Source organism: Bufo gargarizans, unplaced genomic scaffold (assembly GCF_014858855.1).
Source record: "Bufo gargarizans isolate SCDJY-AF-19 unplaced genomic scaffold, ASM1485885v1 original_scaffold_1406_pilon, whole genome shotgun sequence".
Taxonomy (NCBI): Eukaryota; Metazoa; Chordata; class Amphibia; order Anura; family Bufonidae; genus Bufo; species Bufo gargarizans.
The window spans coordinates 305,604-324,021 of NW_025334344.1; the positions used below are offsets into that span (position 1 = coordinate 305,604).

At 39.8% G+C, this 18,418-nt stretch overlaps 1 protein-coding gene across 2 annotated transcripts in view; it reads right to left on the bottom strand.

The window, feature by feature from the left end:
* The window catches only part of ARAP3 (ArfGAP with RhoGAP domain, ankyrin repeat and PH domain 3), an 83,176-nt gene extending 65,263 nt beyond the window's left edge, over positions 1–17,913 (bottom strand). For both annotated transcript variants that reach the window (XM_044274038.1, XM_044274037.1), the window contains exons 1-4: positions 16,860–17,913; positions 4,776–4,837; positions 2,964–3,034; positions 656–732 (exon numbers count right to left, since the gene is read on the bottom strand). In XM_044274038.1, coding sequence (XP_044129973.1) covers positions 656–732; positions 2,964–3,034; positions 4,776–4,837; positions 16,860–17,827 — 1,178 coding nt within the window. In that variant the 5' untranslated portion in view covers positions 17,828–17,913. The remainder of the gene's footprint in view (positions 1–655; positions 733–2,963; positions 3,035–4,775; positions 4,838–16,859) is intronic.
* Positions 17,914–18,418: the final 505 nt, after the last annotated feature.

Here is an 18,418-nt window from a genome sequence, read left to right on the forward strand (position 1 = left end):
CATCAATATTAAAACAATAAAAGGCTTGAACTACTTCAGTTGGTGTGTAATGAATCTAAAATATATGAAAGTCTAATGTTTATCAGTACATTACAGAAAATAATGAACTTTATCACAATATGCTAATTTTTTTAGAAGGACCTGTACAGGCCATTTTTATAGTTTTCACCAAATTCATATGATACGAGAAATATTCAGCTCCTTGAAACCGCACAGAAATAATAAGCATATCAAGGAAAGATGACTAGGTATGTCAATGGAGTAAGCACTGCCAAATAGTGGATGAAAGAACTTGTGGCCAGAAGGTATCCTATTTCCATGGCCGGAAAGTGTGGAAAAGTAATTATTTCTGAAATCTAAATTTTCTTCTATTTGCTTTCATTCTTGAAGGAATTTGGTCTGTAATGGCCTATGATTGAGAACTGTATACTTCCTATTTTAGCTGCTTCATTGACTTTTATAGTGAGAATGTGCAGAGGCTGATGTTGCAGAACTACCTTGTTCCTTCTTTCATGTCACATGCTGTCGAATAAAATGTTATGTTTATGACTGGTTTGAGGTTTAAATTACATTAACTAAACCAAAATGAATCTGCCCGTTTTATGCCCTTTAAACGTTGGTTCTGGGCCAATATTTTAAAAGCAGTCAGACTTGCCTGGCATGACTTCTATCCTCTCCTGGAGTAAACATGGGCATTGTAGAACATGACCGGATTTTGCCATTCTTAGAATCCTGTATAATTTGAAATAAAGGTAAAAATCATTATAGAGTAAAGAGTAATTATAACATATCAGATAACATGTCCACTGTTCATTAGAATGATGTTCTACTGATGGCAGATCTTTCCTGGCACTGTGCAGGAGGCACAGAATGACCACATTTATTTCAAGGGCCTAAATTGCAGTCCTATGCACAAAAGGTTGCCTGGAAGTGGTGATCTGCAGAAAAGTTGCTGAAGCAACCTCAGCCCACTCTTCTAGGGTCCAAATGATAAACAGATATCGCTTTAAGACTCCACTGATTTGCAGTGGGGGTCCATTGGATTCCACGGAGGGGTCTGTTTTTTTGGAGCTTCTGACACAGATATTAACATAGCCAATGGCATATCATAAAATTCAATGGAAAATCCATTCAAATGTATCTTGCCCACACTGGCGCTACCCCTTAGAAGTTGCTAGGAATGTCATGTTGCAGCTTTCCACAAAGCAGTTTTATGCAAAATTTTATGATGACACTCGGAAGGAGGACAGGGCTTCCTCTTGGGGCCAACCCAGTTTCATAGGTTCCATTAGTATCAGCTGGGCTGCAACTAAGAGATTCCCACTGGGGATTTATCAGTCTACATTGGGGTTCAAATTTCCTTATCTAAGTGCAATGAGGGAAATTTATCATATGATTTGCGCCAGTTTTCTGTTGTAAAAAGATAACAATTTTTGGCACATGACCTTTTTGTGTAAAGTTTCCAACTTTTTGTTATATTATTGCCACCTTTGAAACGTGTGGAAAAGTGGGGATGCGTAGTAATGTTAATCAGGGGTACACACAGGGAGGTGGCGTTAAAAATGGAATAAAATCCATAGAGAAATGTGTTCTTTGTGAAGATGTGCCAACTTAATTAAAAAGTGTAACATTTTTGATAAATTTGGTGCAAATGACACTAACACAGACTCAACTAAATCTGACCTAATAAATTGCCCCAATGTATCTCCACGAGATGGAAATGACAAGAGTGAGAAGGACAAATCAAGTTCCCACTATGGTTGTCTGGAAAGCAAGCAATATAAATACACTACCGGAAAATAAAAAAAGAACACCTGGAAAGCCTAAAGGGCATCTGTCATCAGATTTATACCTATGACACTGGCTGACCTGTTACATGTACACTTGGCAGGTGAAGACATCTGGGTTGATCCCATGATCATATGTGGCCACTTTTCTGAGAAAAGTAATGTTTTAATGAAAATCAATTGGGCCTCTGGGATCAACAGGGATGTCGCCATTACACCTCTCTTTGCAACTACCACTCCCTCTGCACTTTCATCGGTCAGGTAGTGAGCGTAACGTAATCACACCCGCCCTGTCAATCAAAGTGCAGATGGTGCGGCAGTTGAAGAGAGAGCCGAGCCTCTGGGACTAACGACAAAAAACAAATTTCTCCTAGAGACTAAGTTGCATTTATTAAAACTTTATTTTTCGCAGCAATACGGACACATATGAACATGGGATCAACACATATGTCTTCAGCTGCCAAGTGCACAAGTAACAGGTCAGCCAGTGTCATAAGGACACATCTGCTGATAGATGCCCTTTAATGTGATTGAGCTAAGATTGACAAACTATTAGTGGTGCTTGGTCATCAATGATCACACAACCAAGGTGGTACACCCAAAATTTTGGGTTCTGCAGCAGGGTATATGTTAAGTAATACTGGGTTGCATCTCCCCTTGCTGCGATACAGGCTGACACTCAGGTATGGTAAAAGGTCATACAGATGCTGGATATCCTCCTGTGATATGTCATTCCAAGCTCTTTCAACTCTGACCTGTAGATCTCTGATGCAGAGCAGCCAACTACTATCTTGGCTGAACTATGGCTTCAAGTCTAAAGAGCTTGGAATGATATACCCCAGGAGGATATCCAGCATCTGCATGACTGCTGCCATACTTGAGTAGCAGCCTGTATCGCAACAAGGGGAGATGCCCCCAGTATTAATGCGCCCTTGCCTCAACATATATCCTTCTGCAGAACACAAAATAATGGGTGCACCACTTTGGTTGTGTGACCATTGGCCAAGCACCACTAGCAGTTTATACTTTATCAATCTCAGCCCAATCTCATTAGGTTTTCCAGGTGTTCTTTTCTAATTTTTCGGTAATATAGATATCAAGCAGCTCTGAGTGTGCCCAATCTATTTGGGGGAATTCTTGTATAGTAAAATGTTGATAACCCCTCCAAATTCTTACCTTTGAGTCTTGTAATTGATGGAAGCGGGTGAAGGGGGTTTCACAGTATGGGTTGATTGCTTCCGCAGACACTAAGTTAGAAGAAGGACATTTCAGTTAGTGGGTATGATACAATGTCTACAGTACCTTGTGTGGTATTTTGGTTGACATCTGGAACATCAATGTACATTTATATACGGTATATTATTCCAGATATGACTGAATAGAAATAGCAATTTTGTATGGAATTAGGGGTGTAGATCATGAAGTCATGACATGACAAATATGAATATTGGGGTGTCCCTTTTAGAAAACCCATTTTCATACCCCCTTTTAGGAAATTCTGAGATAATAATGAGAATTCTGTGTTCAGACTCCTCATCTGTTGGCCAGAATGGAGAACAGCTACAAAGAGCATTTCTTGCTCTGGAAGAATATATATTACACAAACCATTGATTTAAAAAGATCTAAATATCCACCAAATCTCAAAATATATATTTTATTAATCTGCACTAAAAATAGGAACTATTAGGGCTGTTTCACACTAACGGTAAACAGATCTGACAGGTTGTTCAGTCCGGGAACAGCCTGCTGGATCCGTCCTTGCTGGGGTGCAGTCGCGTGCTGCCGGCAATCCGTCCAGCCCCATTGACTATAATGGGGTCTGGCAAAGATCCAGCTGCAACCTGGCAAATATTCTGAGGAGCAGCCGGACGAAAACTGCTGCATGCATTATAGTCAATAGAGCCGGACGGATTGCCAGCACTGCACGGCTGCACCCCAGCAAGGACAGATCCCCGGACAGAACTTCCAGTCGAATCTGTTTACCGTTAGTGTGAAACAGCCCTTAACAAGAGTAAAATAATGGTGGCCAGACCGGTTATTGTATATAATATTGTATAAATCTTTAATAGACAAGGTGCTGGTTAGCTCACCTATACAATCAATGTTTTTTTTTTTTCAATGTGAAGAGGGAATGTAAATGAGCTCTTAGCAAGCTCTGCTTCTGATGCCACCAGATGTAAGGTAGCTATCCTATAAGTGAGGGACAGTATTAGCAGGCCTACTGAACTGGGAAGGGATCCCTAAAATACTGTACAAATCTATATGTCCTCAGCTACCATTGAAGACGCTGATTGGCTTCACCAGAAAGGACACAGTATGTGTCCCTGGAGTCCAGTAGTTTGGCAATGTTTGGAATATATGCACTGAAAGGGGATATGGCCAGGGATTTGCCTGACGAGAAAACCTCTATTCTCAGGAAGATTTCTACAGGACTATGTGTTTTAGGATCACGCAATGGCTGTACAAGGGTTGTTCTTCTTCTAGTTGGTCACTGGGCAGTGGCAGCTACCACTGTGGTTGTTGTATCTGGCTTTCTGGCAAGTTGTCTAGATACAGAAGCAAACAACTGCATATTTAGACAGATTTGCCAGGCAGGAGTCTTGGAAAGATTGGTGCCAACTTCCATTGGAAGTGGTGACCCATGATTTCCAGTTGCCAAAGCAGAATTTATAATACCTTATTGAATGGATTAATTTCTGAAATACATTTGTAGCACAAATTGTACCTAAGACTATTAGTGTAGTTATGTCATACACCAATTCAAATTCATAAGGGTCCAGATAGAAGGAGATGTTTAGTATGGTCTTCATTTAACTTTAACCATTAATACTGCACTAGGTTGTAAAATCTGAACTCTGTGTGGTAAGCAATAGTGCATAGGCATCACATGACTCACAGCTGCAGTCTGATTGGTTAAATAGTATAATGCAAACTTTGCAAGTAATAGCAATGAATTGTTGCTTTTATAGCAAATAAGAATTTCTTACCAAAACTAGACAAAGGCCTTTCAGGAACAGCAGGTGAATCTACTTCAGCCGAACCTGAAAAACTTTTGGGGAAAAAATAAGAGTTAGTGGCATTGAAACAGTAACTGAGAATCTTCTGCAATCACAAATCAATGTACAACTTTAATGGGGTTGTCCCATGACGATGGCCAGCTTCTCTAACCCCAGTATCTCCCAATTCTGATCTCTGCAGAGAAATTGTAGCATTACATGGTGGCAATACATACAGGTCCTTCTAAAAAAATTAGCATATTGTGATAAAGTTAATTATTTTCTGTAATGTACTGATAAACATTAGACTTTCATATATTTTAGATTCATTACACACCAACTGAAGTAGTTCAAGCCTTTTATTGTTTTAATATTGATGATTTTGGCATACAGCTCATGAAAACCCAAAATTCCTATCTCAAAAAATTTGCATATCATGAAAAGGTTCTCTAAACGAGCTATTAACCTAATCATCTGAATCAACTAATTAACTCTAAACACCTGCAAAAGATTCCTGAGGCTTTTAAAAACTCCCAGCCTGGTTCATTACTCAAAACCGCAATCATGGGTAAGACTGCCGACCTGACTGCTGTCCAGAAGACCATCATTGACACCCTCAAGCAAGAGGATAAGACACAGAAAGAAATTTCTGAACGAATAGGCTGTTCCCAGAGTGCTGTATCAAGGCACCTCAGTGGGAAGTCTGTGAGAATGAAAAGGTGTGGCAGAAAACGCTGCACAACGAGAAGAGGTGACCGGACCCTGAGGAAGATTGTGGAGAAGGACCGATTCCAGACCTTGGGGGACCTGCGGAAGCAGTGGACTGAGTCTGGAGTAGAAACATCCAGAGCCACCGTGTACAGGCGTGTGCAGGAAATGGGCTACAGGTGCCGCATTCCCCAGGTCAAGCCACTTTTGAACCAGAAACAGCGGCAGAAGCGCCCGACCTGGGCTACAGAGAAGCAGCACTGGACTGTTGCTCAGTAGTCCAAAGTACTTTTTTCGGATGAAAGCAAATTTTGCATGTCATTCGGAAATCAAGGTGCCAGAGTCTGGAGGAAGACTGGGGAGAGGGAAATGCCAAAATGCCTGAAGTCCAGTGTCAAGTCCCCACAGTCAGTGATGGTCTGGGGTGCCATGTCAGCTGCTGGTGTTGGTCCACTGTGTTTTATCAAGGGCAGGGTCAATGCAGCTAGCTATCAGGAGATTTGGGAGCACTTCATGCTTCCATCTGCTGAAAAGCTTTATGGAGATGAAGATTTCATTTTTCAGCACGACCTGGCACCTGCTCACAGTGCCAAAACCACTGGTAAATGGTTTACTGACCATGGTATTACTGTGCTCAATTGGCCTGCCAACTCTCCTGACCTGAACCCCATAGAGAATCTGTGGGATATTGGGAAGAGAAAGTTGAGAGACGCAAGACCCAACACTCTGGATGAGCTTAAGGCTGCTATCGAAGCATCCTGGGCCTCCATAACACCTCAGCAGTGCCACAGGCTGATTGCCTGCATGCCACGCCGCATTGAAGCAGTCATTTCTGCAAAAGGATTCCCGACCAAGTATTGAGTGCATAACTGAACATAATTATTTGAAGGTTGACTTTTTTTTGTATTAAAAACACTTTTCTTTTATTGGTTGGTTGAAATATGCTAATTTTTTTAGATAGGAAATTTGGGTTTTCATGAGCTGTATGCCAAAATCATCAATATTAAAACAATAAAAGCCTTGAACTACTTCAGTTGGTGTGTAATGAATCTAAAATATATGAAAGTCTAATGTTTATCAGTACATTACAGAAAATAATGAACTTTATCACAATATGCAAATTTTTTTAGAAGGACCTGTATACATGGCTGTCCATGCAATGCACAGATGGACTGGATCGATTCTGTCTTATAGATATCCATATGTGCTATTAGTACACATTAGTGATGAGCGGGAGAAGCGATATTCGAATTTACGATATTTCACGAATATTTGGGGGAATATTCATCATATATTCGCAAATTCGAGAATTCACTATTATTTCCTTGATTGCGAAAAATTGGCAATGTAATACTCGCATAATGCACGCGAAATACAGGCGTGGGTCACTTTTCTTAAAATTTCCATGCTGCTAGAAATTTCCTGAGACTGGAGAAAATGATTGGCATGGCAAAACATTAAAAATGGCTTTATATGCAGTTAGAGTGCTCCAATATATTCGTGATTGTGCTAATCGGCACTAATGATGCAAATATTTTGCCGCAATATATAAAACTTCACATTTTAGCAGGTCTGACTACATATTATTGATCAATGCATTAAATATTGTTGAGACATCACAGCATGTATGTAGCATGTATGTATGTACAGCAGAACTAATCAGCTACACTATATAAGGATATAACCTACACTGACTATCTCCCACTAACTTTCCGTGTTATATATATATAAGCTAGCTATCTATCTAATGTAATGAGTGGAAAGCACAGAGCACAGCAATGTCACTGTTGTCGCTCTCAGAACTGCATACAAGGGCTGCTGGGGAGGTTCTTATATAGTAATAGTAAGGGGTAGGCAACTTTCCTATTGGTTGCTAGGGATGTTGCTAAGCTCTGACAAGGACATTGCAGCCTTCTCATTGGCCCAAGAGCAAGAAGGGAGGTTACTGATGGAAAAAAAAATCTAGAATATTCAAAATTACGAATATATATCACTATATTTTAAATATTCATATTCGCGATTCGAATATTCGCGCCCAACACTAGTACACATGAGACAACCCCTTTAATCATGAACAGTGCAGCTTAATGTACTGTTATTATGTGCCCTCCTGCCGAGCAGCATGTCTAAAGGCTTTTATTTCTGCTAGACCATTAGGAGAACAGTGGCTGTGCAATAATATCTCAGATTCATTCCATGATAATAATTTGTTAGACAGAGCTTTTCACCTTAATTGAACACTTCACCTTTTAGTACAGTATATGTAGATCCTGGTATGATGTCATTTTGAAGTAACGGCTCGTTGTTGGGGAGGGGGGGGGGGCAGTTAAAAAGTTTGCATTTGGACACAGAAAATGCTACAGCTCTCCTCCTACCTGCAATTCCAAAAGTCCACACAAATGGAATTATTGAAGGTATGTTGTCCATACTTGCCGATATCTCTGATGGCCAAAGTGAATTAGTTTCTGATCTCAATCCATCCAAACCCTGGCAAGAGTCACCTATTTTTCATTTAGCCTCCAAGCAATTATATTCCTGACAGTGGATCTAGCCATTACCAATTAAATCTTTCACAACGGATATAACAAGTAATGAGGTGATGGAGAGGAGGTCTAAGTTTTAAAGACAACCAATCACAACATCCATGTTATATAGTTTCTTTCGAAAGAGAAGTGGAATCAGAGATGTCTCGCCTAGCAGCCAATAACCAAACCAACACCCAATCCGGCTCCATGGGGACTCAAATGCTGGTAAATGTGCATGTTGATAGTGGAGAAAATTATTAGCTAAAATAACTTTATTTTCAAGATAAAACTTAAAATGTATGGTTATTTACTTGTTGATCTGTCTAACGGGGTTGTCCACGTTTTTTTTTTTTTTTAGCTCCATCTATCTAGCAGGACCTGTGACGTGAAGTATACTTACCTGCTCCTCGATGCTCAGTTCCAGTTCCACGGCTCCTGGACTGTATTCATGGCACTTCTGGGTCCCGCGTGTAAACTTTCTGCACAAATGGGGTCATGTGCATCAATGACTAGCCTTAGTGGTGACGTTCCCACATGTGACCTAGAAGTGATGTATTGCTTGGCGACATGTCACTGCTGAGGCCAGTCATTGGCTACAGCGGTGCATACGGCACTGTCCGCGCAGGACAACCCATGACCATATGGCTATATCACAAAGGTCTCACCGCTCTGTTATATGCACAGGATCTAGGGGTATGTCGTGGCTGCGATGCTCCTGCCTTGTGGCCGACTATCACGCAGCCGCTGAAGCCGCAGCAAAATAAAATTTAAATAGGACTGCATTGTTTACTCGGTCTTCATTGTTAATGGTGGCATAAATCTGTGGGTAAATTAAATCCAACTGCGGCTCGTATGGTTACTCGGGTTTTGCGACCTTAGCATACCCTAAGAGTGTGTGCTGGATTTCTAAATTCTAATTTAAAAAAGTTATGCACACATCTAAAAAAAAGGTTAATCAATCCTTCTTGAGGTGAATCTGAATATGAAGACTGATACAGAACTTTAATACTAAACTACATTAGGTGGGCCAGCCGAGTAGACTCAAGGTGCTCCCACAGCATCCAATCAGATCACTGCTTTCATATTCAAACACACGTTGAGGCCTCTCATGTTTAATGGTTGGCCATGTTTGTAGAAGACATGTACAGTAGACCACTAAATAACACCGAATTTTAGGACATTGAGAGATGCAAAGTATTTTATATGGCAGTTCAGCCCTTGAAACATGAGGTTAGTTATATTCCATATTCCTTTTACCCTGCTGCTGTTTTTAGGCTCCTTTTAGACAGACTATAAGGGTATGTTCACATGAAGGTTTTTGAAAATCTGCCTAAAAAATTAAGTGCGGAATACATGCGCGTTCGTTTCCATACTTATTTCAATACAAAACTGCATTCTTAGCATGTGGTTTTTAGGGCGGATCCGCACCATAAACATTTCAGAAAACGTGCAAAGACCACATGGACATGTATGGAGCTGTTTTTTTTATAATTCCCATTCACTTCAATGGGAGTTTCAGGGTGGATTCTGCCCCAAAATAGGGAATGCAGCTTCTTTTTCCACGTGGAAAAAACCCCACAAGTGCTGTTTCCCACTAAAATATGGAAGGCTGATTTGAACACCTTTATTTTAGCTGATTTTGAGTTGGAGGGCCTCCAAAATCAGCACCAAAAACTCAGTGTAAATGGGAAACATGCCTTGTTGAGAAACAACTCTGAACAAATAACACAAATATAGAAAATACTGTGGAAAGAATTTATCAACCCCCATTGTCAGTTTTCTGGCGTAAAAAAAAGCCACAAACCTTGTGTCAATTTAGGCGGAAGTGGCGCTTCTAAGCTGACCACTCCACTTTCCTGAGACGGGGGCGTGGTAAGAGGGAGGGGGTAGGCTAGCATAAAAAAGACTGAAATCTACCCCAGCACTTAGCTGATGCAGATTTCAATTTAGGTGCACAGACTGCCAGAGGATGTGCCTAATTTATGATAAATTCTCTCTATGTACTAATACTACATATAAGAAATTTACTTAGATGGCTGAATTATTGTAATTATTATAACACCACAAATAATACAAAATCACCTAAAATATTGCTGTTAGGAATATATTGTTTTATTGTTGAATATCGACCACACAGGTATGTTTTACAACAAACAAAAATGAGAAAAATATGTGTGCATTATAACAGATAGGGATCTTTGCAGCTGAGATGATGCTTTGCTTAGGCCTGTATTACACCGACAGATTTTCTGACCAGTCATTGGTCAGATGGCCGGTTACACACACACACATCTTTTGTTCTACACACCAATTATTGGTCTGACTGGACAGAAATTGGTCAGATAATCTGTTGGTTTACTACAGCCCTTAGACATACTGTGTATTCACGTACAATGTATAGACATTATGGAGATATTTGTATATGTGTATATACAGTACATTGTTTTATTATATAGTTTAATAAAAAGGGTTCAATGTGTACATGCCCGCCTCAGTAGTTTGCTCCTCAATCGGCAGGCTTCATCGACATGCTATAAAGACTGTTCAGGACTGGTCATATGTAAAACCTTTACCGGGGCCACCAACTTACACCATGTGAGATCATATAACATTTTCTATAGGATCTATATTCAAAATAAAAATGAAGTATTTATATGTATGATGAGATAGCTCTGGAAAGCATCAATTTCATTAATTTGCAGTTAGCATGATATGTAGTTCAGACGCCACACCACTTTAAGTGCTGCTGCTCTCTAATGTAGAATTAGGGGACCTATAAAGAGTGGGCTCGTTTGGATTACAAATGGTGGACATACATCTTAGATAGCTGTTTCTCCTGACCCCACCATACATGTGCATGCTAGGCCAAATATGCATGTTTTCTCAATGGAGTGAGACACCTCTCTCCCACTAGAACTTACATAGGCATATTGAAATCCAGCCTGTCTGACCCTTTTTTCCCAGCATCTGCTGTCATTAAGAGTCTGGATACATCCATACAAATTAGATGGTTAGGTTGGCCTGTCCTGCTAAAATCTGTGGGTTAGCCCAACATTCATCTACTGTGTATGGTTACCTTCACTTTCACCCCATTACCACATCAGAGAGATGAAGTATAATAAGTACACTTTAAAGTCTGTCAGGTAGATTTCACTAATCTAACTACCAGCAATGGCCATCAGAACCTTGTACAAGCATGCTAAACATACCTTTACGTCATTTGCCTCTTTATTGAACATTCAGGGAAAATGTCCAGAGGTGGAGGGGCTGCTTTGCTTTTGAAAGTGTCCAGGCCCACTGCCCTTCCCTGCTGTGTTCTCCTCCCACAGATGTCAAGACGATGAAGCGCTTCCCCGCTGTGTGCTGTTTGCATCGTTTGCATGTCAGGGGAGAGTGGGGGGAAGCCTTGGGAGCTCAGGGGAGGAGCACAAAGTAGGGGAGGAGCACACAGCAGGGGAGGGCACCGGGCCTGGGAACTTTCAGAAGCAAAGCACCTTTGACATTGTCAAGACATTCAAAAAAGAGCCAAATGACATAAAGGTATGTTTAGCATGCATGTACAGCGTTTTGATGTTAGTTAAACTAGGGAAATTACCTGACAGATTCACCATAGGATCTCCTTCTATCTTGGAGACAGTATAAAAGTCACCTGTATATTATTAAAGCCTGTACAAATTGAGCAGAGCGCACATGAGACATTTCTGTCTCCCAAGCAAATAGTGCTTTCTAAGGCTACCTTCACATCTGTGCGGATGGCTCCATTTGGGGCTTCCATCACATAGTTGATTAAAGATAGTGGGGAGATAAGTCCTACATGCAGGACTTTTTTCTCCGCAAAAAAAAAACAACTTTCTCCCGAACAGAAACCTAACGGATCCCAATATAGCCAATGGGATCGGATAGGCTCCGTTGCTGTCAGTTACTTGCCAAATCTGGCACTTCTGTTATTTTAGTTATTCTGCTCCTATAACGGAGCAGAAGAATGGAATTAATAGCTGTGATATGAAAGCAGCCTTATTCCTAAAATCTGAAAGTAGGAGACATCAGGAAAAACTTTAGTTACCATAATTTCATCCTTTGTAACCATTTTCACCTCACAGATCATGAACAAATGTATACATTTTAGCATGCATTTAATATTACTACATGCAAGAGATATGACTGAAACTCACATTTAACCCTACCAAAAGAAAAATAATAGTTTCAATATTTTTCCTTACGATAGATAGCTAGAATATTGATCAGAAATACAAGAAGAACCCCCAATCTGATGTATCTCCATAGGGTAGCTATCAAAATCACTGCTCATTTCCTCTCCCATCAATCAAAACAGCCAGCCTTCTAATAACAAGATCATGTCCCCATAAACTCAGGATAAATTGCTGTATGACAGAGTTGATCAGCTCAGTTGTTCAGAAACCTTTGGTGATCAGCTGTCATTGCCAGGAGACATTGTGACCACTGCAAGGAAAATGTAGCATTACAAGCCAGGCACCAAATATATGGTCCAGGTCCACCAGAGCGAGAGTTGCTATCAGAGGTTCTCCATTATGTCTAATCGATAGAGGTATCTCCCCACGATCGCCACCTCTATGATGTCCATGGACACATGGAATGGGGTTGTCTTGATGAAACACCAATTTTTAAAAAATTCAAAAAAATTATAATAATTAAAAAACAAGAAGTGCTGAGGAATGCAAATTTCATCCACATTCTAGAAACAACGACATATGAACTCTGCACATATTACAAAAACGATCAAGAAAGTGCAAGAAAGGGAAATAGCATTTTAAAATGATACCAAAAATAAAATACACCTATATGTATTACATATCCTTTTGTTCAATTTCCTTTTTCAAAGAAAAGATTACAAAAATATAGATTTCACTTCGTAAAAAGCTACACAAAGGTTAAACAAAAACATCTACATCATGTTCCTCCACTATCCAGTAGTGGCAGAAAACTAAATGATACAAAGCCATATTCTGGAATCTATTTATAACTAACACTACAGCTGCCCAATCTACCTGTATTGAACTTATATGAGCACAAATGGGGAGAGGGAGAAGACCACTGCCAGAGTCCTCTGACAACAACTTATTTCTTCTGAGAATAAAAGATGAGACCTAAAGAGCATGTACATATGTTCTAATGGAAAGTCTAATGTGGTTATTGGTGATTAAACACATCGATAGGTTAGAGTCTTTAATGGTCCCGGTTGATGTATGTAGCTCCACCTCTGAATAATTTCCAAAACAGTGACAAATACAGGATGTAAAGGTGACCCATGAAAATGCAGTGACATATGTATACTGCAGAAGGAGCTGGGAAGATTGATACATAGTTTCATGGGAAATTATTCAGCAAAATGTCAATATTTTTCATTTAAAGCTCTGCTTTTTCTGAACTCAGTAGCCAGTCTTATCAATGATGGCTAAATTTCCCTGTATGAGGGTGTATATAAAGATAGCTGTCAGTCACTCTTAACACCACCCACTTAGCTTCTCAGCTCATAAAGAGCAGCAATTTTAATGAAAAGATTACAAGTTATACTAAATAATTTCCCAAAAATTATGTTTTATAATCCACCTATTCCTGTATAGTCCATAGTTTGTCTTTAATGCAAGCACAACTCTGTTGTGGTGCCAGATTTCTGCCTACTAAAGAGTGAGACTTGAGAAAAAATTAATTCTGCCTTTCAAACATAACCAACTAACTAACATGGCAAATTCATAAAGAAACAACAAAATCCAGAAATAAGCACATTCATGGTAAATATGTAAAACATATAACATGCTTATCTTGTAAATGACGATAGGACCTTTCAAATACATGAAACAGTAGACAATCAAGCATTGATGCCAACATGAAGCTGCCGGATTGACACATTTGGGTAGAAAAGAAAATATACAGAGTGTCTTCTGTACAGTTCCAAGTAGTAGATATTTAACACTACCCATCATTTGTTTTAGAAATTCGATATTTTTGCTCAAGAAAAGCATCACTTAAGTGGGATCCCATTAACCGTGGCCTTACAAGAACTAGATGCTCATCCTGAATTGGGTTAAATGTTGTGGCACTTGCACGTAATGCAGCTTCCAAAGATTCTTCAGTTAAGTCTACCTCCCAAGAATCTCTATATCTTTTATGCAGGTCAAAGCTTTCATCAATTGAAGAAGATATATCCAGCAAGGGATTCATATCACTCTCTTCCTCTTCTGTGACATTAGGTGCCTTTTTCTTCCCTGGAGAACAGAGCAAATAACTGTTCTCCCCTGCTCTGGAAGATGAAGTCTTCAAGAGGGACATTTTAGGAGGAGATTTCTTTTGCATGAATGGTAACCTTGGCAAAAGGTTACTAGCTATTTTTTTGGGTGGAGTTTGTACAATTCCCTCAGATAGTTTTCCATTGTTTAATGAAACTGTGCTCTTTAATTTAGAAACACTGGAGGATGTATTTCCCACGGGTTGTGGTCTTAATGTAGTCAGGTTGGACACTGTAACATCTTTTTGTTTTGGTCTTGCTGATGGTATATTCTTGATCACTTTTGATAGTGATATTCCAGTATTACATGAAGGCTTTTTTACCTCAGCATTCCCAAGAGACCTTGGCAAAGCACTACTTGGCTGTGAGATTTTTGTACTTGACACAACATTCCTACATTTAGGCGGTTGTGAACCAGTGTTTCCTGTTTGCTTTGGCCTCTGGAAAGTCACACTTCCTGCAGATTTCTGTATTGATAATCCATCTTTTTCTGCTGGTTTCTGCTTCAATAAGAACTTACTTCCCTTCACTTTTGTTCTTTCTACAGAACAATGTTCCGCCTCTATTAGCCTGAGTGATGAATCATTTCTTGAAGCTTTTACTTTTTGTGTGGCCAAACTCACTATACATTTTGTCCTTGGCACCAATCCATCTGGCTTTGCTTTGGGTACAGAAACTGTTTCCAATGATCCCTGATGTGATATAGTACGATCTTCTACCTTTAATTCCTTAGATTTAAGCTTAGGCAAGCTGCTCACTGCTGTTCTTGGTGATGGTACATTTGCAACAGGCTTCTTGGTAAATGGCTTTTTGAGCGATGAAGATGGTGAAATTCCCATAGGTGTGGGTCTCTTTGACATATTTTTGGTGGGATTGATGACACTTTTGACAGATTCCGGCTCTGCTACACGTGATTGTGTATGAAATACAGGTTTGTGTGGATCTGAATGTGCTCCTGAGACATTTTTCAAAACTGTAGGCCTTAAGGGAGTTGTGTACCTCAACAAAAATGACTTCTGAGATGGAGCATGAATGGATGGTGTGTTGGATGAACCAGCATTCCCAACTGGAGTTGGCCTTTGTAAAATCTCATTCGGCCCAGGTGGAGATCCTGAGGAATTTTTTCTAACAACTGGTGAAGGATGTAATGTGTTTTTAGTTACAGACTTTTGCCTCTGCAATGATGTATTGCCTGTTACCTCTTGTCGCATTGTAGTTTGTTTCTTCTTCACTTGTCTGGAAGATGTAGGATTAGTTACTGGTTGTATACAAATGTCATCATTCTGTGGGCTCTCTGACCTTTGTGGAGGAGAATTTCTCACTCGAGGCAACATTGGAGATGCAGAATGCCCAATTGGTGCAGGTCGAGGGAAAGCAACCTGTCCTGTTCTTGGAAGCCTTGGTGACCCAGAATCTCCTACTGGATTTGGTCTTAAAGAGGCAGTAGAAAATGTAATAGAAACTGTACTCCTTTTTTGGTTTGAAAATAGTTGAGCTTGATTACCAACAGGCAGTGGTCTCCCTGGGGCAGTAGTCCTCAACCGTGAAGTAGTCGGGGAAGCAGAAATCCCTACAGGAGCTGGCCTTGGACAAACACCATCTTGCATGCTTCCTGGTGTCGGTGACGGTGTGTTCTTCATTGGGGCAGGTTTTACAGTTGAATTCCTCATCAGCGGTGATCTAAATGAAGCAGCCACTAATCAGGTTTAAATGCTAGTCACGATGAAGTAACAAAATGCATCCACCCTGCTTTTGCTGCAGCGGTGCCTATTATCCATGCATGCAATGGTGTAGAAGGTATAGAAAAATCAAATTCTTATGTTCATGAGAAAAATGCAAAGATTGTTCTCCCCAAAGCATGCATTGCTTGGGTGCAGCTAGTGCCTTTAACAAGTTTTGTAAAGTCATTATTATAATTTCAGCAAGGTCAAGACTTCCTTCAATTGTCTGAATCCAGCTGTAAAGTAATCTCCACCCTTTCCTTAACCATTGGCTCCAGGAAACTCTTAGACTTCCATGGTTGGCTCACTCTGTATACTTATCTGTAGGAACCCAATGTTCCCAGCAAAAATACCTATATGGGCTTAATATATTAACCTCCTCATATGCTGTTTTACAGTTTGTATAATTCCAAAAAATAAAAAAAGTTATGAAACTTACTGTATTGTATTATACTGTAGTGTGACTGAAATATTATCTCATATAGATCTGGTATTGAAATAGCTATTGTACTTTTTAAAGTTATTCACCCATATTTGCACAACTGGATGTGATTTTTTTTTTATGTCTTACACTATACCATAGCAGCTGCATCATACCTTATTTACAAAGTACACTAGCTTTATATGTACTATATAATTGATACATGCACACAAATATACTGTAACTCCAAACTTGAAGTACACAAATTAATCTAAATGAAATCCAATTATTGTTGATAATAATATATTGACGTATAATTTTAACACAAAATGTTAGATTTGAATAGGTTTGAATGCAATTTTCTAAAAATAAATGCAAAATATAATTTTCATAGTATCTAGCTGAAATTTCAAATAGTTTCAAGATTGTACTTACTTTATTCTTTCTGGCGTTGGTGTTGTTTCTTGCTTAATCATGTCAGGGGGATTTAAATAATTTTGTGTTCCTTTAATGTCTGTAGGACAGCTAACAGAGTCAGTCCTGGGACCAAACCCAGAATAGATCTCATTGGATATCATTGTTAGTGTTTCCTGTGGAGATGGAGGACTGGTTGAAAAGGAGGTAACTTCCTCTTTACTTCCAGCAAAGGAAGACAAAATCGATAATGGAGAACACTGTATGGTATCCGCTTCCATCTGAAGCTTGTATTGCTGGTAAGATGAGCCAGTTTGTGAAGTTTCTTTGTTCTGACGCATAGGGAGAGGAGGAATGGGATGGAATGTTTTCCCAACCCCAGCGGAAGTATACTGAGAAGAACCAGCCTCCATCTCCACCCCTTCTGGCTTCAGCCCTGTGTATGAATTACAGTTCTCTGTATCCAAGCTGCTTCCTCTTGGAACAGTTGTTTCCTGAAGAGAGGAAGCCTTTTTAGCTGTAGCTGAATTAGGTTCTAAATAATCAGATGATGATGATGTGGTGGACATCATGGCTACTACAAGATCCTTATTTGTTGTTATAGTACTTTTATTGAATACAGTTCTTGGCTTTGGCACTGGCTTGACAATGGGTTCCGTATAAATTATTTTTCCATCTGCTTGATCTTTCTTACCAGTGCTGTTGTCTTTTTCTTCTTTGCTTAGATATTCAAGAGACTCTGATGTCTCCATACTACTTGAAGGGGAAAGTAACTTTGAGTCACCCGATATATTTCTCAATTGACTAATTATTCTCTTCCTGTGGCCTGTGGCACCAATACCAATTTGCTGAAGGACCTCATTCTCCACTGACAGAATATCTTTAACTCGGTGGTAGCCATGCTGCCTGAAATTGTCCTGGTATCTCTCCAAATGAATGTCACAGAGCCAGTCTGCAATATCTACCTCTTCATCTGCAGGGGACGTCATGGCACGCTGGCCAAAAATTGTCTTCTACCAGATGCCGTGACAACAGAACATTTTCAGACAGTGAGCAGAAGAAACCTAGGAAATAAAGAATCAAATTAATACTATTGCATTTAAATTATTTTTAAATTTAAAGGAATGTCCTACTAAAAACAGATACCCCTATCCAGATAGGTCACAGAGGAAGTGTCTGATCGCTGGGGGTCCAATTACTGCATGCCCCAACAACCATGAAAACCCTTCATAAAGACACTTCTATGGTACTTCCAGTATGCACTGTACTTGGCAGTTCCATAGAAGTTAATAGGTTGGTTTTTATGCATGTGCAACACTTTTTCATTCTTATAGGGAACTCCTGGACCACAGTTTTCTTGATTACTGGTGCTTTCAGTGGTCAGAGCCCCAGCGATCAGACATGTACACAGGATAGGGGATAAATGTTGGGAACTTGTATAATATAGTTTGAGAGTTAGTTATTTAAATGCCAGATTAAGTCACAGTGAATGGCGTGTAGACTAAACGATCCAGAATGTAAATCATCACTATGTGTAAACCCTGAGCTCACCACCAAACTCCTAACCAACCATGACAGGA